At 41.9% G+C, this 21582-nt stretch overlaps 1 protein-coding gene across 1 annotated transcript in view; it reads left to right on the top strand.

Annotated features, from left to right (window-relative positions):
* TUBGCP4 (tubulin gamma complex associated protein 4) overlaps positions 1–21582 on the top strand; it is a 256549-nt gene that overhangs the window by 131940 nt on the left and 103027 nt on the right. Inside the window, exons 9-11 of the mRNA XM_053717737.1 lie at positions 12968–13092; positions 14473–14523; positions 15339–15444. Coding sequence (XP_053573712.1) covers positions 12968–13092; positions 14473–14523; positions 15339–15444 — 282 coding nt within the window. The remainder of the gene's footprint in view (positions 1–12967; positions 13093–14472; positions 14524–15338; positions 15445–21582) is intronic.

The following is a 21582-nucleotide window of genomic DNA, read 5'->3' as shown; positions in this document are numbered from 1 at the left end:
CCCTGATCCGGGATCGGATCGTGTAGGGAGCAGACTGTCTCTTTTTTCAGACGCCTGGTTCAAGGACGTACAGGATCCATGGGTCCTGGAGGTGGTATCTCATGGATACAAGATAGGCTTCAAATCTCATCCGTCAAGGGGCAGATTCCTTCTCTCGAATCTGTCTCCCAGACCAGAAAAGAGGGATGCCTTTCTAGGGTGCGTTCGGGATCTATCCTCCTTAGGAGTTGTTGTACCGGTGCCTCTCGAAGAAAGAGATTTTGGGTTTTATTCAAACCTTTTCGTGTCTCAAAGAAGGAGGGAACTTTCCACCCAATTCTGGACCTAAAGTACTTAAACAAATTTCTCAGTGTCCCTTCCTTCAAGATAGAGACGATGAGGTCCATCCTTCTTTTAATTCCGGAAGGCCAGTTTATGACCACTATAGATCTGAAGGACGCTTACCTTAATGTTCCAATCCACAGGGAATACTTTTTCAGTTCCTGAGGTTTGCATTCCTGGACCAGCATTTCCAGTTCATTGCCCTTCCGTTTGGCCTAGCTACTGCTCCAAGAATCTTTGCGAAGGTTCTGGGGCCTCTTCTAGCTGTTGCCAGAACTCAGAGTATTGCAGTAGCCCCATAATTGCATGATATTCTGGTGCAAGCACCATCCTTTCATCTTGTGGAAGAATTCTCAGAGTCCCTTCTCAGTCTTCTTCGATTACATAGATGGAAGATAAACTTGGAAAAGAGTTATCTTATCCCAAGTGTGTGGTATCATCAAATAAGCACAAAGCCACAGAAAAAGCAAAATGGGTACTCACAAGGCTCTGGAGCACACCTATGTGCTTGTAGGGACAGGCTGCAGATTTTATTAGGTGTGACAGCTCACCCACAGAGGATATCGGTCGTTCACTGTAGTAGAAAGGTAAAACACAGTAAAAGCACCAAATTGTGCAGATCACAAAGGATATGGTGTTTGACTTAGCACAAAGGAAGATTGGGTACTCACATGTTAGATGAGCACACTTATGTGCTAGTAGGAGCAACCTGGCATATTATGGTAAGGTGTGTCAGCTCACCACCGAGGGACTTTTCCTTAGGATGCAATATCCAAAAGTGGCAGACTTCTGTGTGTTGGGTTCCACTCCAAGCAAGTGCAGGCAGGTAAAATCACTCTCAAGAGTATTTTTACAAATTAAAAAATACTATTTATTAAAAACAAATTAAAATACATGTACAAAGGAGTGAACTAGGGGAATACAGTCTAGCCCCCTGTAAATGCAACGCGTTTCTCGGCTCATACGCCATTTCCTCAGTCTTCCGGGTGTGGACAACTGGGAGGCGGATTTCCTCAGCAGGCAATCCTTCCATCCAGGGGAATGGTCTCTCTATCCCAAGGTGTTTGCAGAGATATGCAGCAAGTGGAGGACACCGGAGATAGATCTCACGGGTCCCGTCTCAATACCAAGCTACCCAGGTACAGGTCGAGGGATCCCCAAGTTGATCTAATAGATGCACTAGCAGTGTCTTGGAGGTTCAAACTCATATCTTTTTCCTCCATTACCGCTTCTTCCTCGAGTGGTGGCCCGCATCAAGCACGAGCGGGTGTCAGTAATCCTGATTGCTCCATCATGGCCGCGAAGGATGTGGTTCGCGGATCTAGAGGGGATGTCCTCATCTCCTCCGTGGGAGTTACCTTGTCGCAGAGACCTGCAAATCTCGATTCTCTGAGGCTGACTGCGTGGAGATTGAATGCTTAGTCTTAGCCAAGAGAGGTTTCTCTGAGAGTGTCATTGATACTCTTATTCAAGCTCGTAAACCAGTTACTTGGCGTATCTACCACAAGATGTGGAGGACCTACTTATTCTGGTGTGAAGAGCATGGGTTTTCCTTGCACAGAGTTAAGGTTGCCAGGATCTTATCTTTTCTCCAGGATGGGCTGGAGAAGGGCCTTTCTGCTAGTTCCCTGAGGGGACAGATTTTGGCCCTGTCGGTTTTATTGCACAAGAGACTGGCTGAGCTTCCAGACGTGCAGTCCTTTGTTAAGGCTCTGATTAGTATCAGACCTGTGTTTAGATCTGGGGCTCCTCCTTGGAGTCTAAATCTTGTTCTTTGGATTTTGCAACAGGTTCCGTTGTGAGCCTCTGCATTCCGTTGACATTAAATTGTTATCTTGGAAGGTTCTCTTTTAATTGGCTATTGCCTCTGTGCGCAGAGTTTCTGAGATCTCTGCTTTGCAATGCAATCTTACCTGATTTTTCATGCAGGTAAGGCAGTTTTACGTACTAAATTAGGTTTTCTACCTAAGGTTGTGTCAGATCGCAACATCAATCAGGAGATTGTGGTTCCTTCCTTGTGTCCTAATCCTCCTCTATCGAAGGAACGCTTACTTCACAGTTTGGATGTGGTTCGCGCCTTGAAGTTCTATCTTCAGGCTACAAAGGAGTTTAGATAATCTTCCTCTTTGTTTGTTGTCTATTCGGGGAAGCGTAAAGGGCAGAAGGCTACTTCGACTTCCCTATATTTTTGGTTAAGGAGTGTCATCTGCTTAGCTTACGAGATAGAAGGACATTCCACTAGAGCAGTGGCTTCCTCTTGGGTCTTTAAGGACGAGGCCTTTATGGATCTGTTTTGTAAGGCAGCTACCTGGTCCTCCTTACATACTTTTTCAAAATTTTAAAAGTTTGATGTTTTTGCTTCGGCTGAAGCAGCTTTCGGGAGAAAAGTTTTGCAGGCTGTGGTGCCCTCAGAATAGGGTCACCTCTTCTTTTTTGTTCCCTCCCGTTATTCAGTGTCCTCTGGAGCTTGGGTATAGTTTTCCCAACAGTAAGGAATGAAGCCGTGGACTCTCCCTATCTTAGGAAGGAAAACATAATTTATGCTTACCAGATAAAGTCCTTTCCTTCCATATAGGAAGAGTCCACGGCTCCCGTCCGTTTTTTCTTGTCTATGGGCGGTCCCCTATTTATATTTTTTATTCTTCTGGCACCATTTATGCCCTAATGTTTCTCCTACTTTTCCTTGTTCCCTCAACAGAATGACTGGGGTAATGAGGAAGAGGGAGGGATATTTAAGCCTTTGGCTGGGGTGTCTTTGCCTCCTCCTGGTTGCTCTCCCTATCCGGAAGGAAAGGTATTTATCTGGTAAGCATAAATTATGTTTTTCCTCTTTCTCTCCATCATTTCCTAACTTGCAATGTCACAGCCCTCCCTAAACTCTCCCTTCATCTAAACCTCACACCAAACTACAGAAGCATTGTCACTAGTTTAGCATCTCTCAAACCTCTTCACTCTTTCATCTCCATCTTTTCATTCCCTGATTCATCTATCCATTATTACAATTCCTCTCTTACATTGGTCCTTGACAATTTGGCACCTCCTACCAAAACTAAGAAGTCCCTGGCTCATCATCAGCCATGGCATACCTTTCTGACACGCCACCTGACACGCAGATGTCCCTGCACTGCTGAGCGACATTAGAGAACATTTTGTGTTCAGCTGACTTCACTATTATTCGGCCCTTAGCCTCTATATGCAAGACTACTTCTCTACCCTTTCTCCAAACCCAAAACGTTCTCCACCTTCAGCATCCTTCTTCACCCATCTTTACCTCCTACTGCAACTTATCTCTCTGCTCAAAATTTTGACAGCCTCTTGAACTACAAAATGTATTCCATCAGAAACTTAATCATCTCTCAACATAACTGCCAGTCTTTAAAATCACCCAAAACCCACAAAGTCAGCTCTTTTGCCCCTGTTACTGAGGAAGAAGTTTCTGTCCTTATATCATCCTCTCACCTTACTACCTGTCCCCTTGATCCCATCCCTCACAGCTACTGCCCTCCCTCTCTCCTACCCTTACCGCTATCCTCACACACATTTTCAACCTCTCCCTCAGCACTGGTATATTTCCCTCTTAAACATACTCTAGTCACACATCCTGTAAATACACAGACATATGTACACACACACACACACATATATACCATATACTTTTAAATCACTGACATCACACTTTTTTTTTTTTATAAATTTAAAAATAAAAACAGAATTTATGTTTACCTGATAAATTACTTTCTCCAACGGTGTGTCCGGTCCACGGCGTCATCCTTACTTGTGGGATATTCTCTTCCCCAACAGGAAATGGCAAAGAGCCCAGCAAAGCTGGTCACATGATCCCTCCTAGGCTCCGCCTTCCCCAGTCATTCGACCGACGTAAAGGAGGAATATTTGCATAGGAGAAATCATATGATACCGTGGTGACTGTAGTTAGAGAAAATAAATCATCAGACCTGATTAAAAAACTAGGGCGGGCCGTGGACCGGACACACCGTTGGAGAAAGTAATTTATAAGGTAAACATAAATTCTGTTTTCTCCAACATAGGTGTGTCCGGTCCACGGCGTCATCCTTACTTGTGGGAACCAATACCAAAGCTTTAGGACACGGATGATGGGAGGGAGCAAATCAGGTCACCTAGATGGAAGGCACCACGGCTTGCAAAACCTTTCTCCCAAAAATAGCCTCAGAAGAAGCAAAAGTATCAAATTTGTAAAATTTAGTAAAAGTGTGCAGTGAAGACCAAGTCGCTGCCTTACATATCTGATCAACAGAAGCCTCGTTCTTGAAGGCCCATGTGGAAGCCACGGCCCTAGTGGAATGAGCTGTGATTCTTTCAGGAGGCTGCCGTCCGGCAGTCTCATAAGCCAATCTGATGATGCTTTTAAGCCAAAAAGAGAGAGAGGTAGAAGTTGCTTTTTGACCTCTCCTTTTACCAGAATAAACAACAAACAAGGAAGATGTTTGTCTGAAATCCTTTGTAGCCTCTAAATAGAATTTTAGAGCACGAACTACATCTAAATTGTGCAACAAACGTTCCTTCTTTGAAACTGGATTCGGACACAAAGAAGGCACGACTATCTCCTGGTTAATATTTTTGTTAGAAACAACTTTCGGAAGAAAACCAGGTTTTGTACGCAAAACCACCTTATCTGCATGGAACACCAGATAAGGAGGAGAACACTGCAGAGCAGATAACTCTGAAACTCTTCTAGCAGAAGAAATTGCAACCAAAAACAAAACTTTCCAAGATAAAAACTAAGAAGTCCCTGGCTCATCATCAGCCATGGCATACCTTTCTGACACGCCACCTGACACGCAGATGTCCCTGCACTGCTGAGCGACATTAGAGAACATTTTGTGTTCAGCTGACTTCACTATTATTCGGCCCTTAGCCTCTATATGCAAGACTACTTCTCTACCCTTTCTCCAAACCCAAAACGTTCTCCACCTTCAGCATCCTTCTTCACCCATCTTTACCTCCTACTGCAACTTATCTCTCTGCTCAAAATTTTGACAGCCTCTTGAACTACAAAATGTATTCCATCAGAAACTTAATCATCTCTCAACATAACTGCCAGTCTTTAAAATCACCCAAAACCCACAAAGTCAGCTCTTTTGCCCCTGTTACTGAGGAAGAAGTTTCTGTCCTTATATCATCCTCTCACCTTACTACCTGTCCCCTTGATCCCATCCCTCACAGCTACTGCCCTCCCTCTCTCCTACCCTTACCGCTATCCTCACACACATTTTCAACCTCTCCCTCAGCACTGGTATATTTCCCTCTTAAACATACTCTAGTCACACATCCTCAAAAAACCACCTCGATCCAACCTGCCCATCCAACTACCTCCCTATTTCCCTACTCCCCCTTGCCTCCAAAATTCTTGAAAAGCTAGTACACACACGTCTCACATTTCCTTACATTATACTCCCCCCTTGACCCACTGCAATCTGGATTCTGCCCCAACCCTAAATGTTACCTTGCATATCATACCTTTTTGTTTATAGCGCTGTGGAATCTGTTGGCACTCCAAAAATAACATCATAATAATAATAACTGATTATACAATTTTAAACAATTGTCCAGTTTACTTTAATTATCTAGTTTGCTTCATTCTCTTGGTATTGTTTGTTGAAGGAGTAGCAGTGCACTACTTGGAGCTAGCTGAAAACCAATGACCAGAGGCATATCTGTGCAGCCACTGATCAGCAGCTTCTGAGCTTAGCTAGCTATACTTATTAATAAAAGATACAAATGGAACTAAAATTAGATAATAGAAATAAAGTATTTAAAATTGTATATCTGACTCATGAAAGAAAAAAATTTGGGTTTCATATCTATTTAAATGAAAAAAATGTTTTTGTCCACCGTGGTCTCTTAGGGAAACTGAAAAAACTGTAGTTTTTAGCTTTAAAGTAAAAAAACAAAAACGGCCAAAATAATAGTGATAATAATAAAATTGTATTACAGGTGGCGCACTACTGATACCACAGGATACACTATCAATATTGCAGGCCCTCGCCTAGAATAGCACACAATCTGGTATTATAAGTCTATGGTAAAAAAAGAATTACCAGAGAATGTTAAGCACAGCTGACATTTTATTTAGCATGTCCTATACTTTCAATGTATAGCACAGCTGCACTAAGCGCAAATTGTGGTGAGCCCAACACATAACCCCACTAAAAGAGCCAAGGTAAAATATATAACAACACATGTTAAACATATGAAAGTAAAGTATTTCACTCCTATTTATACATAGTAAAAGTCAAATGTGTGTGTTGTGTTTTTTTTTTAAATCAAAATAAACATTTAAAAAGTGATTTAAATGGATATGGTATATAACTGGGAAGGGCTCAAAGGTGTTTATGTATTTGTATGTGTGTATGTATGTAAATACACAGACATATGTACACACACACACACACATATATACCATATACTTTTAAATCACTGACATCACACTTTTTTTTTTTTTATAAATTTAAAAATAAAAACAGAATTTATGTTTACCTGATAAATTACTTTCTCCAACGGTGTGTCCGGTCCACGGCGTCATCCTTACTTGTGGGATATTCTCTTCCCCAACAGGAAATGGCAAAGAGCCCAGCAAAGCTGGTCACATGATCCCTCCTAGGCTCCGCCTTCCCCAGTCATTCGACCGACGTAAAGGAGGAATATTTGCATAGGAGAAATCATATGATACCGTGGTGACTGTAGTTAGAGAAAATAAATCATCAGACCTGATTAAAAAACCAGGGCGGGCCGTGGACCGGACACACCGTTGGAGAAAGTAATTTATCAGGTAAACATAAATTCTGTTTTCTCCAACATAGGTGTGTCCGGTCCACGGCGTCATCCTTACTTGTGGGAACCAATACCAAAGCTTTAGGACACGGATGATGGGAGGGAGCAAATCAGGTCACCTAGATGGAAGGCACCACGGCTTGCAAAACCTTTCTCCCAAAAATAGCCTCAGAAGAAGCAAAAGTATCAAATTTGTAAAATTTAGTAAAAGTGTGCAGTGAAGACCAAGTCGCTGCCTTACATATCTGATCAACAGAAGCCTCGTTCTTGAAGGCCCATGTGGAAGCCACGGCCCTAGTGGAATGAGCTGTGATTCTTTCAGGAGGCTGCCGTCCGGCAGTCTCATAAGCCAATCTGATGATGCTTTTAAGCCAAAAAGAGAGAGAGGTAGAAGTTGCTTTTTGACCTCTCCTTTTACCAGAATAAACAACAAACAAGGAAGATGTTTGTCTGAAATCCTTTGTAGCCTCTAAATAGAATTTTAGAGCACGAACTACATCTAAATTGTGCAACAAACATTCCTTCTTTGAAACTGGATTCGGACACAAAGAAGGCACGACTATCTCCTGGTTAATATTTTTGTTAGAAACAACTTTCGGAAGAAAACCAGGTTTAGTACGCAAAACCACCTTATCTGCATGGAACACCAGATAAGGAGGAGAACACTGCAGAGCAGATAACTCTGAAACTCTTCTAGCAGAAGAAATTGCAACCAAAAACAAAACTTTCCAAGATAATAACTTGATATCAACGGAATGTAGGGGTTCAAACGGAACCCCCTGAAGAACTGAAAGAACTAAATTGAGACTCCAAGGAGGAGTCAAAGGTTTGTAAACAGGCTTGATTCTAACCAGAGCCTGAACAAGCAGATAATCCTTTCTCCAAACCTTCTTGAAGAAAGGATAGAATCTTAGGAATTTTTATCTTGTTCCATGGGAATCCTTTAGATTCACACCAACAGATATATTTTTTCCATATTTTATGGTAGATTTTTCTAGTTACAGGCTTTCTGGCCTGAACAAGAGTATCAATGACAGAATCTGAGAACCCTCGCTTTGATAAAATCAAGCGTTCAATCTCCAAGCAGTCAGTTGGAGTGAGGCCAGATTCGGATGTTCGAACGGACCTTGAACAAGAAGGTCCTGTCTCAAAGGTAGCTTCCATGGTGGAGCCGATGACATATTCACCAGATCTGCATACCAAGTCCTGCGTGGCCACGCAGGAGCTATCAAGATCACCGATACCCTCTCCTGTTTGATCCTGGCTACCAGCCTGGGAATGAGAGGAAACGGTGGGAACACATAAGTTAGGTTGAAGCTCCAAGGTGCTACTAGTGCATCCACTAGAGTCGCCTTGGGATCCCTGGATCTGGACCCGTAGCAAGGAACCTTGAAGTTCTGACGAGACGCCATCAGATCCATGTCTGGAATGCCCCACAATTGAATTATTTGGGCAAAGATTTCCGGATGGAGTTCCCACTCCCCCGGTTGAAATGTCTGACGACTCAGAAAATCCGCTTCCCAATTTTCCACTCCTGGGATGTGGATTGCAGACAAGTGGCAGGAGTGAGTCTCCGCCCATTGAATTATTTTGGTCACTTCTTCCATCGCCAGGGAACTCCTTGTTCCCCCCTGATGGTTGATATACGCAACAGTCGTCATGTTGTCTGATTGAAACCGTATGAATTTGGCCTTTGCTAGCTGAGGCCAAGCCTTGAGAGCATTGAATATCGCTCTCAGTTCCAGAATATTTATCGGGAGAAGAGATTCTTCCCGAGACCAAAGACCCTGAGCTTTCAGGGGTTCCCAGACCGCGCCCCAGCCCACCAGACTGGCGTCGGTCGTGACAATGACCCACTCTGGTCTGCGGAAGCTCATCCCTTGTGACAGGTTGTCCAGGGTCAGCCACCAACGGAGTGAATCTCTGGTCCTCTGATCTACTTGTATCGTCGGAGACAAGTCTGTATAATCCCCATTCCACTGACTGAGCATGCACAGTTGTAATGGTCTTAGATGAATTCGCGCAAAAGGAACTATGTCCATTGCCGCGACCATCAAACCTATTACTTCCATGCACTGCGCTATGGAAGGAAGAAGAACAGAATGAAGTACTTGACAAGAGCTTAGAAGTTTTGATTTTCTGGCCTCTGTCAGAAAAATCCTCATTTCTAAGGAGTCTATTATTGTTCCCAAGAAGGAAACTCTTGTTGACGGAGATAGAGAACTTTTTTCTACGTTCACTTTCCACCCGTGAGATCTGAGAAAGGCCAGGACAATGTCCGTATGAGCCTTTGCTTGTGGTAGAGACGACGCTTGAATCAGTATGTCGTCCAAGTAAGGTACTACTGCAATGCCCCTTGGTCTTAGCACCGCTAGAAGAGACCCTAGTACCTTTGTGAAAATTCTTGGAGCAGTGGCTAATCCGAATGGAAGTGCCACAAACTGGTAATGCTTGTCCAGAAAGGCGAACCTTAGGAACCGATGATGTTCCTTGTGGATAGGAATATGTAGATACGCATCCTTTAAATCCACCGTGGTCATGAATTGACCTTCCTGGATGGTAGGAAGAATTGTCCGAATGGTTTCCATTTTGAACGATGGAACCTTGAGAAATTTGTTTAGGATCTTGAGATCTAAGATTGGTCTGAATGTTCCCTCTTTTTTGGGAACTATGAACAGATTGGAGTAGAATCCCATCCCTTGTTCTCCTAATGGAACCGGATGAATCACTCCCATTTTTAACAGGTCTTCTACACAATGTAAGAATGCCTGTCTTTTTATGTGGTCTGAAGACAATTGAGACCTGTGGAACCTCCCCCTTGGGGGTAGCTCCTTGAATTCCAGAAGATAACCTTGGGAGACTATTTCTAGCGCCCAAGGATCCAGAACATCTCTTGCCCAAGCCTGAGCGAAGAGAGAAAGTCTGCCCCCCACCAGATCCGGTCCCGGATCGGGGGCCAACATCTCATGCTGTCTTGGTAGCAGTGGCAGGTTTCTTGGCCTGCTTACCTTTGTTCCAGCCTTGCATTGGCCTCCAGGCTGGCTTGGTTTGAGAAGTATTACCCTCTTGCTTAGAGGATGTAGAACTTGAGGCTGGTCCGTTTCTGCGAAAGGGACGAAAATTTGGTTTATTTTTAGCCTTAAAAGACCTATCCTGAGGAAGGGCGTGGCCTTTACCCCCAGTGATATCTGAAATAATCTCTTTCAAGTCAGGGCCAAACAGCGTTTTCCCCTTGAAAGGTATGTTAAGCAATTTGTTCTTGGAAGACGCATCCGCTGACCAAGATTTTAGCCAAAGCGCTCTGCGCGCCACAATAGCAAACCCTGAATTTTTCGCCGCTAATCTAGCTAATTGCAAAGTGGCGTCTAAAGTAAAAGAGTTAGCCAATTTAAGAGCGTGAACTCTGTCCATAATCTCCTCATAAGAAGAATCTTTATCGAGCGACTTTTCTAGTTCATCGAACCAGAAACACGCTGCTGTAGTGACAGGAACAATGCATGAAATTGGTTGTAGAAGGTAACCTTGCTGAACAAACATCTTTTTAAGCAAACCCTCTAATTTTTTATCCATAGGATCTTTGAAAGCACAACTATCTTCTATAGGGATAGTAGTGCGTTTGTTTAGAGTAGAAACCGCCCCCTCGACCTTGGGGACTGTCTGCCATAAGTCCTTTCTGGGGTCGACCATAGGAAACAATTTCTTAAATATAGGGGGAGGGACAAAAGGTATGCCGGGCCTTTCCCATTCTTTGTTTACAATGTCCGCCACCCGCTTGGGTATAGGAAAAGCTTCGGGGGGCCCCGGGACCTCTAGGAACTTGTCCATCTTACATAATTTCTCTGGAATGACCAAATTGTCACAATCATCCAGAGTAGACAACACCTCCTTAAGCGGAGATGTTCCAATTTAAATTTGAATGTAATCACATCAGGTTCAGCTTGTTGAGAAATTTTCCCTGAATCTGAAATTTCTCCCTCAGACAAAACCTCCCTGGCCCCCTCAGACTGGTGTAGGGGCATGTCAGAACCATTATCATCAGCGTCCTCATGCTCTTCAGTATTTTCTAAAACAGAGCAGTCGCGCTTTCGCTGATAAGTGGGCATTTTGGCTAAAATGTTTTTGATAGAATTATCCATTACAGCCGTTAATTGTTGAATAGTAAGGAGTATTGGCGCACTAGATGTACTAGGGGCCTCCTGTGTGGGCAAGACTGGCGTAGACGAAGGAGGGGATGATGCAGTACCATGCTTACTCCCCTCACTTGAGGAATCATCTTGGGCATCATTTTCTCTAAATTGTTTGTCACATACATCACATCTATTTAAATGAGAAGGAACCTTGGCTTCCTCACATACAGAACATAGTCTATCTGATAGTTCAGACATGTTAAACAGGCATAAACTTGATAACAAAGAACAAAAAACTTTTTAAAATAAAACCGTTACTGTCACTTTAAATTTTAAACTGAACACACTTTATTACTGAATATGTGAAAAAGTATGAAGGAATTGTTCAAAATTCACCACAGTGTCTTAAAGCCTTAAAAGTATTGCACACCAAATTTGAAAGCTTTAACTCTTAAAATAACGGAACCGGAGCCGTTTTTATATTTAACCCCTATACAGTCCCTGGTATCTGCTTTGCTGAGACCCAACCAAGCCCAGAGGGGAATACGATACCAAATGACGCCTTCAGTAAGCTTTTTCTATGTATCTGAGCTCCTCACACATGCATCTGCATGCCTTGCTTCCCAAAAACAACTGCGCATTATGAGAAATGAGGCTCTGCCTATGATTAGAGAAGGCCCCCAGTGAAAAAGGTGTCCAATACAGTGCCTGCCGTTTCTTTAACATAATTCCCAAGAATAAAATAACTCCTCAAAGCTATAAACTATTAAAAATGCTTATAAATCAATCGTTTTAGCCCAGAAAAATGTCTACCAGTCTTTAAAGCCCTTGTGAAGCCCTTTATTCTTATTTAATAAAAATGGCTTACCGGATCCCATAGGGAAAATGACAGCTTCCAGCATTACCAAGTCTTGTTAGAAATGTGTCATACCTCAAGCAGCAAAAGTCTGCTCACTGTTTCCCCCAACTGAAGTTAATTCCTCTCAACAGTCCTGTGTGGAAACAGCCATCGATTTTAGTAACGTTTGCTAAAATCATTTTCCTCTTACAAACAGAAATCTTCATCTCTTTTCTGTTTCAGAGTAAATAGTACATACCAGCACTATTTTAAAATAACAAACTCTTGATTGAAGAATAAAAACTACATTTAAACACCAAAAAACTCTAAGCCATCTCCGTGGAGATGTTGCCTGTGCAACGGCAAAGAGAATGACTGGGGAAGGCGGAGCCTAGGAGGGATCATGTGACCAGCTTTGCTGGGCTCTTTGCCATTTCCTGTTGGGGAAGAGAATATCCCACAAGTAAGGATGACGCCGTGGACCGGACACACCTATGTTGGAGAAACTATTTTTTAAAGCACCTTTGGTTTAGCTCACCTCCAGGTTAATGCTCAAGCAAAAGCTAGGACCTGAGTTTTATGTAGCGCACCTTCTATTAGATAATGGATTTAGCACAGACGCTCTATCCGAGCTCCAGATGTTAGCGTGTCCTAGGCTTTCACTCAAGCACTACTATTTTACTTTCAACTTGTAATGTGAGTGCAAGAATAAGAGCTGTATTGATTTAACTAATGCAGTGTTAGTGCTCAATAGTGCTAATATTTTTGAGCTCCAATTGTAATGGGGATTTTATTTATTTTTTGCTTAATGTTCCATTATATGAAATCTATTGAATAGCTCTGTGGATTCATCCAGTTGTCTACCCAACAGGTTCAATTCTGAAGAATCAGGAGGACACATTTGCTGCAGAGTTACACAGGCTAAAGCAGCAACCTCTTTTCAGCTTGGTGGATTTTGAATCTGTTCTTGACCGAATAAGAAGTACAGTTGCAGAGGTAAAACTTTAAAGCTCCATTAAGTACAGTAAAATTACATAATCAACAAATGCATAACAAGAAAATGCAATAACACTTGTTTTTTTATTCCATGCTCTAATTGAATCATGAAAGTTTACTTTTGACTTTAGTGTCCCTTAAATTTGCTATCCTTCCTTTCAAGATGCTATCACCCAATGTCTCCAAGACTCCAATACATTGTATCATACCGCTTAACTCCTCAATCCAAAATTATATAAATCTACGTCATGCGGAAGCCCATCGTACAGCATAATGTAGATCTTCTTTGCTGCTGCAGGAAGCTCCAGCACTTGAAAATCAAGAGCTGCTGTTCCTGAGCTGCAGGCAACGGTCTTCATATGGTAACAGAGCACGATCAGATGCCAGATCGTTACAGACAGTGACACTGTGTGTGTCACCGTCTAACCATCATCTGCTAGTGCCGGTGGGAGAGGAGGCGGGTGGGCTGCATAAAGACGGAGGAAGTGGGTGGGGCCCTACGCTACACGGAAAAATTTGAAGGGAGAGAGAAGGATGGGAAGCTACATTACGGCAAAAGGGGAATTGGAAGGGTAGGCACCCTAACTAACCATCACATTAAGGGAGGAGGTAGGGGGCACTACTACACTACAGAAAAATTATATATAAACTGGGTACTGGCAGAAAGCTGCCAGTACCTAATATGGCTGCCACTAGTAGGAGGGGTAGGGTTAAAGAGCTGTTGTGGGGGGGGGGGAATCAGGAAGGTGTGAGGGTTGAGGAGTGATCACTACACTGTGAGAAAGAAAAATCATAATACAAAAAATACCTTCTGCCAGTACCTAAAATGGTGGTGACCAGTGGGGGGTGAGGGAGGGGGAAGACAGCTGATTGGGAGAGATTAAGTATGGATCAGTGAGTGGGAGGTGTCAGGTTGGAGGGCAATCTCTACATCAAACATGAACCTTACACGCTAACTGATCAACCCATTCACTGTCAGGAATTTCAAGTACAGCTGCAATTAGCAGCATTCTAATTGCCAAAATGCAATGACAAAGCCATTTTAAAAATTATGATCTAGCAAACAAAGAAACATCAGTATATATTCTTACTGGTTATGGCACAATAACAGTAAAATAAACCAGTGACATTACTTCAGAACAAAGCTTGAGAATGTATTTGCTTTAGGAAATTGAATAATAATAATAAAAGTAATGAATTTTAGTCATTGCTTTCCCCTGTATTTCTATAATCTTATACCTTCCCTTTCCAATAGTTTTGTATTTTATTCTATGTATTTGTTGAAATGTTTGTTTTACCCAATTTGGGTTTTAGGAATAAATTGAAATCTAGTGCATATTTTCAATGTTATGGTTGTCTTATAGTCATTTCCTCTTTTAGCATTTGTGGAAGCTTATGGTGGAAGAATCGGATTTACTTGGGCAACTAAAGGTAAAGAATAAACTTTTGTTGTGTATTTCATATTACCTGAAAATGACCTGTGAGCCTGGTATCTTGCAATGTTCTCATGACCTGTAGTTAAATGTACTGTGCATATTATCCATAAATATTCCAAAATAAACACTTGAATTTGTTATTTTACAGTTTAAATGTACAATTAGAGGAAAACTGAATCACAGTGGAATTTTTACATACATTTAAGTTGTGGGGAAAGGTCTTAGCTTTTCCTTTTAAAATGTCAGATTTTTAAAGCTTTAAATTTTATTCAGAAAATAAGTGCTCTGAGGTCAAAAAGCTGCATAGAACACGTAGGTATAATCTACTGCTGTGCCCCTACTGCAAAACGGAAAGGGAATAAGCTCTGAAATATAATAACATTGGCAGGTTTTTACACATGCTTTAAAACCTGTTTTATATTAATAATTCTCAAAGCAAAATATAGTAATAACACTATATATTTTTTATATAAATTACCAAAGTTTACTCTGGGTTATAACATGTCTAGAAGACTAATAGCATCCTGTAACATTTTATTTATATTAAATAAATGTATTTATATATATATATATATATATATATATATATATATTGTGTGTGTATATATATATATATATATATATATATATATATATATATTCTAAACTTTTGAACATTACTTTTAACTCGAAAAAATGTATAATGGCAGTTACAAATGTTGTATTACAACAGTTTATGTAGAAATTCTAGTACTGATGCTGATTTATTATTAAAGCAACAAATTGAAATGGGACAGAAAAAATAAATGCATTTCTATCTCACATTTTCAGATTATAAAGGATTTCTACCTGTTGGGCAGAGGAGAATTATTTCAGGCTTTCATAGATATTGCTCAGCATATGCTGAAAACCCCACCTACAGCTGTAACAGAACATGGTGAGATTTGATTTATAACCAGTGACATATTTCCTGGCTCTGCAAACATTCTCTTTTGCGAAAAAGCTGCATCTGCATATAAGACACTATGGGCTAGATTACGAGTGGAACACAATATTTGAGCTCCACTCAGTAATACCGGCGCACGCAAATGTGCACTGGTATTACAATAGAGCTCAATGCAAACGCGATCTCGCATTTGCATTGCCTGGAAGCTTTGGGCTCACGCTCGCACTTACTTAAGCTCCAATGAGAGCCTTGTTGTGAGTCCGTCAGACACGGCAAAGAACCTAGCGCAGCGCAAGTTGTAAGTCGCGCAGCAAATTTAAAATATATATACATATATATTTGTGTTTATATGTGTGTATACACATATTAACACATCAATATATAAGTACATATATATATTTACAGTATAAAACACAGTCCCCATGGACTGCTATGTAAAGGCACTTTTCAGTGCCGTTTTTTCCCTCACATCCCCTCACTTTAACCCTTTATAACTGCTTTGTGCAAATATTTTTAATTTAAAACAAATGCTCATATTTTTATTATTAATACATGAACTGTACACTTTATTTTGGGGGAAATTAGGGAATATTTCTCCAACATTGGTGTGTCCGGTCCACGGCGTCATCCTTACTTGTGGGATATTCTCTTCCCCAACAGGAAATGGCAAAGAGTACCAGCAAAGCTGGTCACATGATCCCTCCTAGGCTCCGCCCACCCCAGTCATTCTCTTTGCCGTTGCACAGGCAACATCTCCACGGAGATGGTTAAGAGTTTTTTGGTGTTTAAATGTAGTTTTTATTCTTCTATCAAGTGTTTGTTATTTTAAAATAGTGCTGGTATGTACTATTTACTCTGAAACAGAAAAGGATGAAGATTTCTGTTTGTAAGAGGAAGATGATTTTAGCAGACAGTAACTAAAATCGATTGCTGTTTCCACACAGGACTGTTGAGATGAAGTAACTTCAGTTGGGGGAAACAGCAGACCTTTCTGCTTAAGGTATGACTAGCCATATTTCTAACAAGACCATGTAATGCTGGAAGGCTGTCATTTCCCCTCATGGGGACCGGTAAGCCATTTTCTTAGTCAAATATAAAAGAATAAAGGGCTTAAAAAAGGGCTTAAAAACTGGTAGACATTTTTATGGGCTAAAACGATTGCTTTATTGGGGCATATTATGCAGATTGTAGCTAATAATTGGCATTATAATCTTGGGGAACGTTTAAAAAACGGCAGGCACTGTGTTGGACACCTTTTTTAGTCTGGGGGCCTTTCTAGTTATAGACTCAGCCTCATTTTCGCGCCATTACTGCGCAGTTGTTTTTGGAGAGCAAGGCATGCAGATGCATGTGTAAGGATCTAAGAATCACTAAAAAAGCTTCTAGAAGGCGTCATTTGGTATCGTATTCCCCTCTGGGCTTGGTTGGGTCTCAGCAAAGCATATAGCTGGGACTGTATAGGGGTTAAATTTGAAAACGGCTCCGGTTCCGTTAATTTAAGGGTTAAAGCTCTGAAATTTGGTGTGCAATACTTTTAATGCTTTAAGACACTGTGGTGAAATTTTGGTGAATTTTGAACAATTCCTTCATACTTTTTCACATATTCAGTAATAAAGTGTTTTCAGTTTGAAATTTAAAGTGACAGTAACGGTTTTATTTTAAAACGTTTTTTTTGTGCTTTGTTGACAAGTTTAAGCCTGTTTAACATGTCTGTACCATCAGATAAGCTATGTTCTATATGTATGAAAGCCAATGTGTCTCCCCATTTAAATTTATGTGATAATTGTGCCATAGTGTCCAAACAAAGTAAGGACAGTAATGCCACAGATAATGATATTGCCCAAGATGATTCCTCAAATGAGGGGAGTAAACATGATACTACATCATCCCCTACTGTGTCTACACCAGTTATGCCCACACAGGAGGCCCCTAGTACATCTAGTGCTCCAATACTTATTACCATGCAACAATTAACGGCTGTAATGGATAACTCCATAGCAAATCTTTTATCCAAAATGCCTACTTATCAGAGAAAGCGCGATTGCTCTGTTTTAAACACTGAAGAGCAAGAGGACGCTGATGATAACTGTTCTGACATACCCTCACACCAATCTCAAGGGGCCATGAGGGAGGTTTTGTCTGATGGAGAAATCTCAGATTCAGGAAAAATTTCTCATCAAGCTGAACCTGATGTTGTGACATTTAAATTTAAATTAGAACATCTCCGCGCACTGCTTAAGGAGGTGTTATCTACTCTGGATGATTGTGACAATTTGGTCATTCCAGAGAAATTATGTAAGATGGACAAGTTCCTAGAGGTTCCGGTGCCCCCCGACGCTTTTCCTATACCCAAGCGGGTGGCGGACATAGTAAATAAAGAGTGGGAAAGGCCCGGCATACCTTTTGTTCCCCCCCCTATATTTAAGAAATTATTTCCTATAGTCGACCCCAGAAAGGACTTATGGCAGACAGTCCCCAAGGTCGAGGGGGCGGTTTCTACTCTAAACAAACGCACTACTATTCCTATCGAAGATAGTTGTGCTTTCAAAGATCCTATGGATAAGAATTTAGAGGGTTTGCTTAAAAAGATTTTTGTACAGCAAGGTTACCTTCTACAACCAATTTCATGCATTGTTCCTGTCACTACGGCAGCGTGTTTCTGGTTCGAGGAACTAGAAAAGTCGCTCAGTAAAGAATCTTCGTATGAGGAGGTTATGGACAGAGTTCAAGCACTTAAATTGGCTAACTCTTTTGTTTTAGATGCCGCTTTGCAATTAGCTAGATTAGCGGCGAAAAATTCAGGGTTTGCTATCGTGGCGCGTAGAGCTAAAGTCTTGGTCAGCGGATGTGTCTTCCAAGACAAAATTGCTTAACATTCCTTTCAAAGGTAAAACATTATTTGGACCTGATTTGAAAGAGATTATTTCAGACATCACTGGGGGAAAGGGCCACGCCCTCCCACAGGATAGGTCTTTTAAGGCTAAAAATAAGCCTAATTTTCGTCCCTTTCGCAGAAACGGACCAGCCTCTAATTCTGTATCCTCTAAGCAAGAGGGTAATACTTCACAACCCAAACCAGCCTGGAAACCAATGCAAGGCTGGAACAAGGGTAAGCAGGCCAAGAAGCCTACCACTGCTACCAAAACAGCATGAAGGGATAGCCCCCGATCCGGGACCGGATCTAGTGGGGGGCAGACTTTCTCTCTTTGCTCAGGCTTGGGCAAGAGATGTTCACGATCCTTGGGCGCTAGAAATAGTTTCTCAAGGTTATCTCCTGGAATTCAAGGAACTACCCCCAAGGGGAAGGTTCCACAGGTCTCAATTATCTTCAAACCAAAGAGACAGGCATTCTTACATTGTGTAGAAGACCTGTTAAAGATGGGAGTGATACATCCAGTTCCAATAAGAGAACAAGGAATGGGATTTTATTCCAATCTGTTCATAGTTCCCAAAAAAGAGGGAACATTCAGACCAATTTTGGATTTAAAGATCCTAAACAAATTTCTCAGGGTACCATCGTTCAAAATGGAAACTATTCGAACGATCCTACCTACTATCCAGGAAAATCAATTTATGACTACCGTGGATTTAAAGGATGCGTACCTACATATTCCTATCCACAAGGAACATCATCAGTTCCTAAGGTTCGCTTTTCTGGACAAGCATTACCAGTTTGTGGCACTTCCATTCGGATTAGCCACTGCTCCAAGGATTTTCACAAAGGTACTAGGGTCCCTTCTAGCGGTTCTAAGACCAAGGGGCATTGCAGTAGTACCTTACTTGGACGACATCCTGATTCAAGCGTCGTCCCTGTCAAAAGCAAAGGCTCATACGGACATCGTCCTAGCCTTTCTCAGATCTCACGGATGGAAGGTGAACAAAGAAAAAAGTTCTCTTTCCCCGTCAACAAGAGTTCCCTTCTTGGGAACAATAATAGATTCCTTAGAAATGAGGATTTTTCTGACAGAGGTCAGAAAATCAAAACTTCTAAGCTCTTGTCAAGTACTTCATTCTGTTCCTCGTCCTTCCATAGCGCAGTGCATGGAAATAATAGGATTGATGGTTGCAACAATGGACATAGTTCCTTTTGCACGAATTCATCTAAGACCATTACAACTGTGCATGCTCAGACAGTGGAATGGGGATTATACAGACTTGTCTCCGACGATTCAAGTAGATCAAAAGACCAGAGATTCACTCCGTTGGTGGCTGATCCTGGACAATCTGTCACAGGGAATGAGCTTCCGCAGACCAGAGTGGGTCATTATCACGACCGACGCCAGCCTAGTGGGCTGGGGCACGGTCTGGGAATCCCTGAAAGCTCAGGGTCTATGGTCTCGGGAAGAATCTCGTCTCCCGATAAACATTCTGGAACTGAGAGCGATATTCAATGCTCTCAGAGCTTGGCCTCAACTAGCAATGGCCAAATTCATAAGGTTTCAGTCAGACAACATGACGACCGTTGCATATATCAATCATCAGGGGGGAACAAGGAGTTCCCTGGCGATGAAAGAAGTGACCAAGATAATTCAATGGGCGGAGGATCACTCCTGCCACTTGTCTGCGATCCACATCCCAGGAGTGGAAAATTGGGAAGCGGATTTTCTGAGTCGTCAGACATTCCATCCGGGGGAGTGGGAACTCCATCCGGAAATCTTTGCCCAAATAACTCAATTATGGGGCATTCCAGACATGGATCTGATGGCGTCTCGTCAGAACTTCAAGGTTCCTTGCTACGGGTCCAGATCCAGGGATCCCAAGGCGACTCTAGTAGATGCACTAGTAGCACCTTGGACCTTCAACCTAGCTTATGTATTCCCACCGTTTCCTCTCATCCCCAGGCTGGTAGCCAGGATCAATCAGGAGAGGGCCTCGGTGATCTTGATAGCTCCTGCGTGGCCACGCAGGACTTGGTATGCAGACCTGGTGAATATGTCATCGGCTCCACCATGGAAGCTACCTTTGAGACAGGACCTTCTTGTTCAGGGTCCATTCGAACATCCGAATCTGGTTTCCCTCCAACTGACGGCTTGGAGATTGAACGCTTGATTTTATCAAAGCGTGGGTTTTCAGATTCTGTAATAGATACTCTGATTCAGGCTAGAAAGCCTGTAACTAGAAAAATTTACCATAAAATATGGAAAAAATATATCTGTTGGTGTGAATCTAAAGGATTCCCATGGAACAAGATAAGAATTCCTAAGATTCTATCCTTTCTACAAGAAGGTTTGGAGAAAGGATTATCTGCAAGTTCTCTAAAGGGACAGATCTCTGCTTTATCTGTTTTACTTCACAAAAGACTGGCAGCCGTACCAGATGTTCAAGCATTTGTTCAGGCTCTGGTTAGGATCAAGCCTGTTTACAGACCTTTGACTCCTCCCTGGAGTCTAAATCTAGTTCTTTCAGTTCTTCAAGGGGTTCAGTTTGAACCCTTACATTCCGTAGATATTAAGTTACTATCTTGGAAAGTTTTGTTTTTGGTTGCAATTTCTTCTGCTAGAAGAGTTTCAGAGTTATCTTCTCTGCAGTGTTCTCCGCCCTATCTGGTGTTCCATGCAGATAAGGTGGTTTTGCGTACTAAGCCTGGTTTTCTTCCGAAAGTTGTTTCCAACAAAAATATTAACCAGGAGATAGTTGTACCTTCTTTGTGTCCGAATCCAGTTTCAAAGAAGGAACGTTTGTTACACAATTTGGACGTAGTCCGTGCTCTAAAATTATATTTAGAGGCTACTAAAGATTTCAGACAAACATCTTCCTTGTTTGTTGTTTATTCTGGTAAAAGGAGAGGTCAAAAAGCGACTTCTACCTCTCTTTCCTTTTGGCTTAAAAGCATTATCCGATTGGCTTATGAGACTGCCGGACGGCAGCCTCCTGAAAGAATCACAGCTCACTCCACTAGGGCTGTGGCTTCCACATGGGCCTTCAAGAACGAGGCTTCTGTTGACCAGATATGTAAGGCAGCGACTTGGTCTTCACTGCACACTTTTGCCAAATTTTACAAATTTGATACTTTTGCTTCTTCGGAGGCTATTTTTGGGAGAAAGGTTTTGCAAGCCGTGGTGCCTTCCATTTAGGTGACCTGATTTGCTCCCTCCCTTCATCCGTGTCCTAAAGCTTTGGTATTGGTTC

This window comes from Bombina bombina, chromosome 6 (assembly GCF_027579735.1).
Source record: "Bombina bombina isolate aBomBom1 chromosome 6, aBomBom1.pri, whole genome shotgun sequence".
Classification (NCBI taxonomy): Eukaryota; Metazoa; Chordata; class Amphibia; order Anura; family Bombinatoridae; genus Bombina; species Bombina bombina.
Note: the sequence above shows the minus strand (reverse complement) of the source record. Positions and strands in the feature narration are given on the sequence as shown.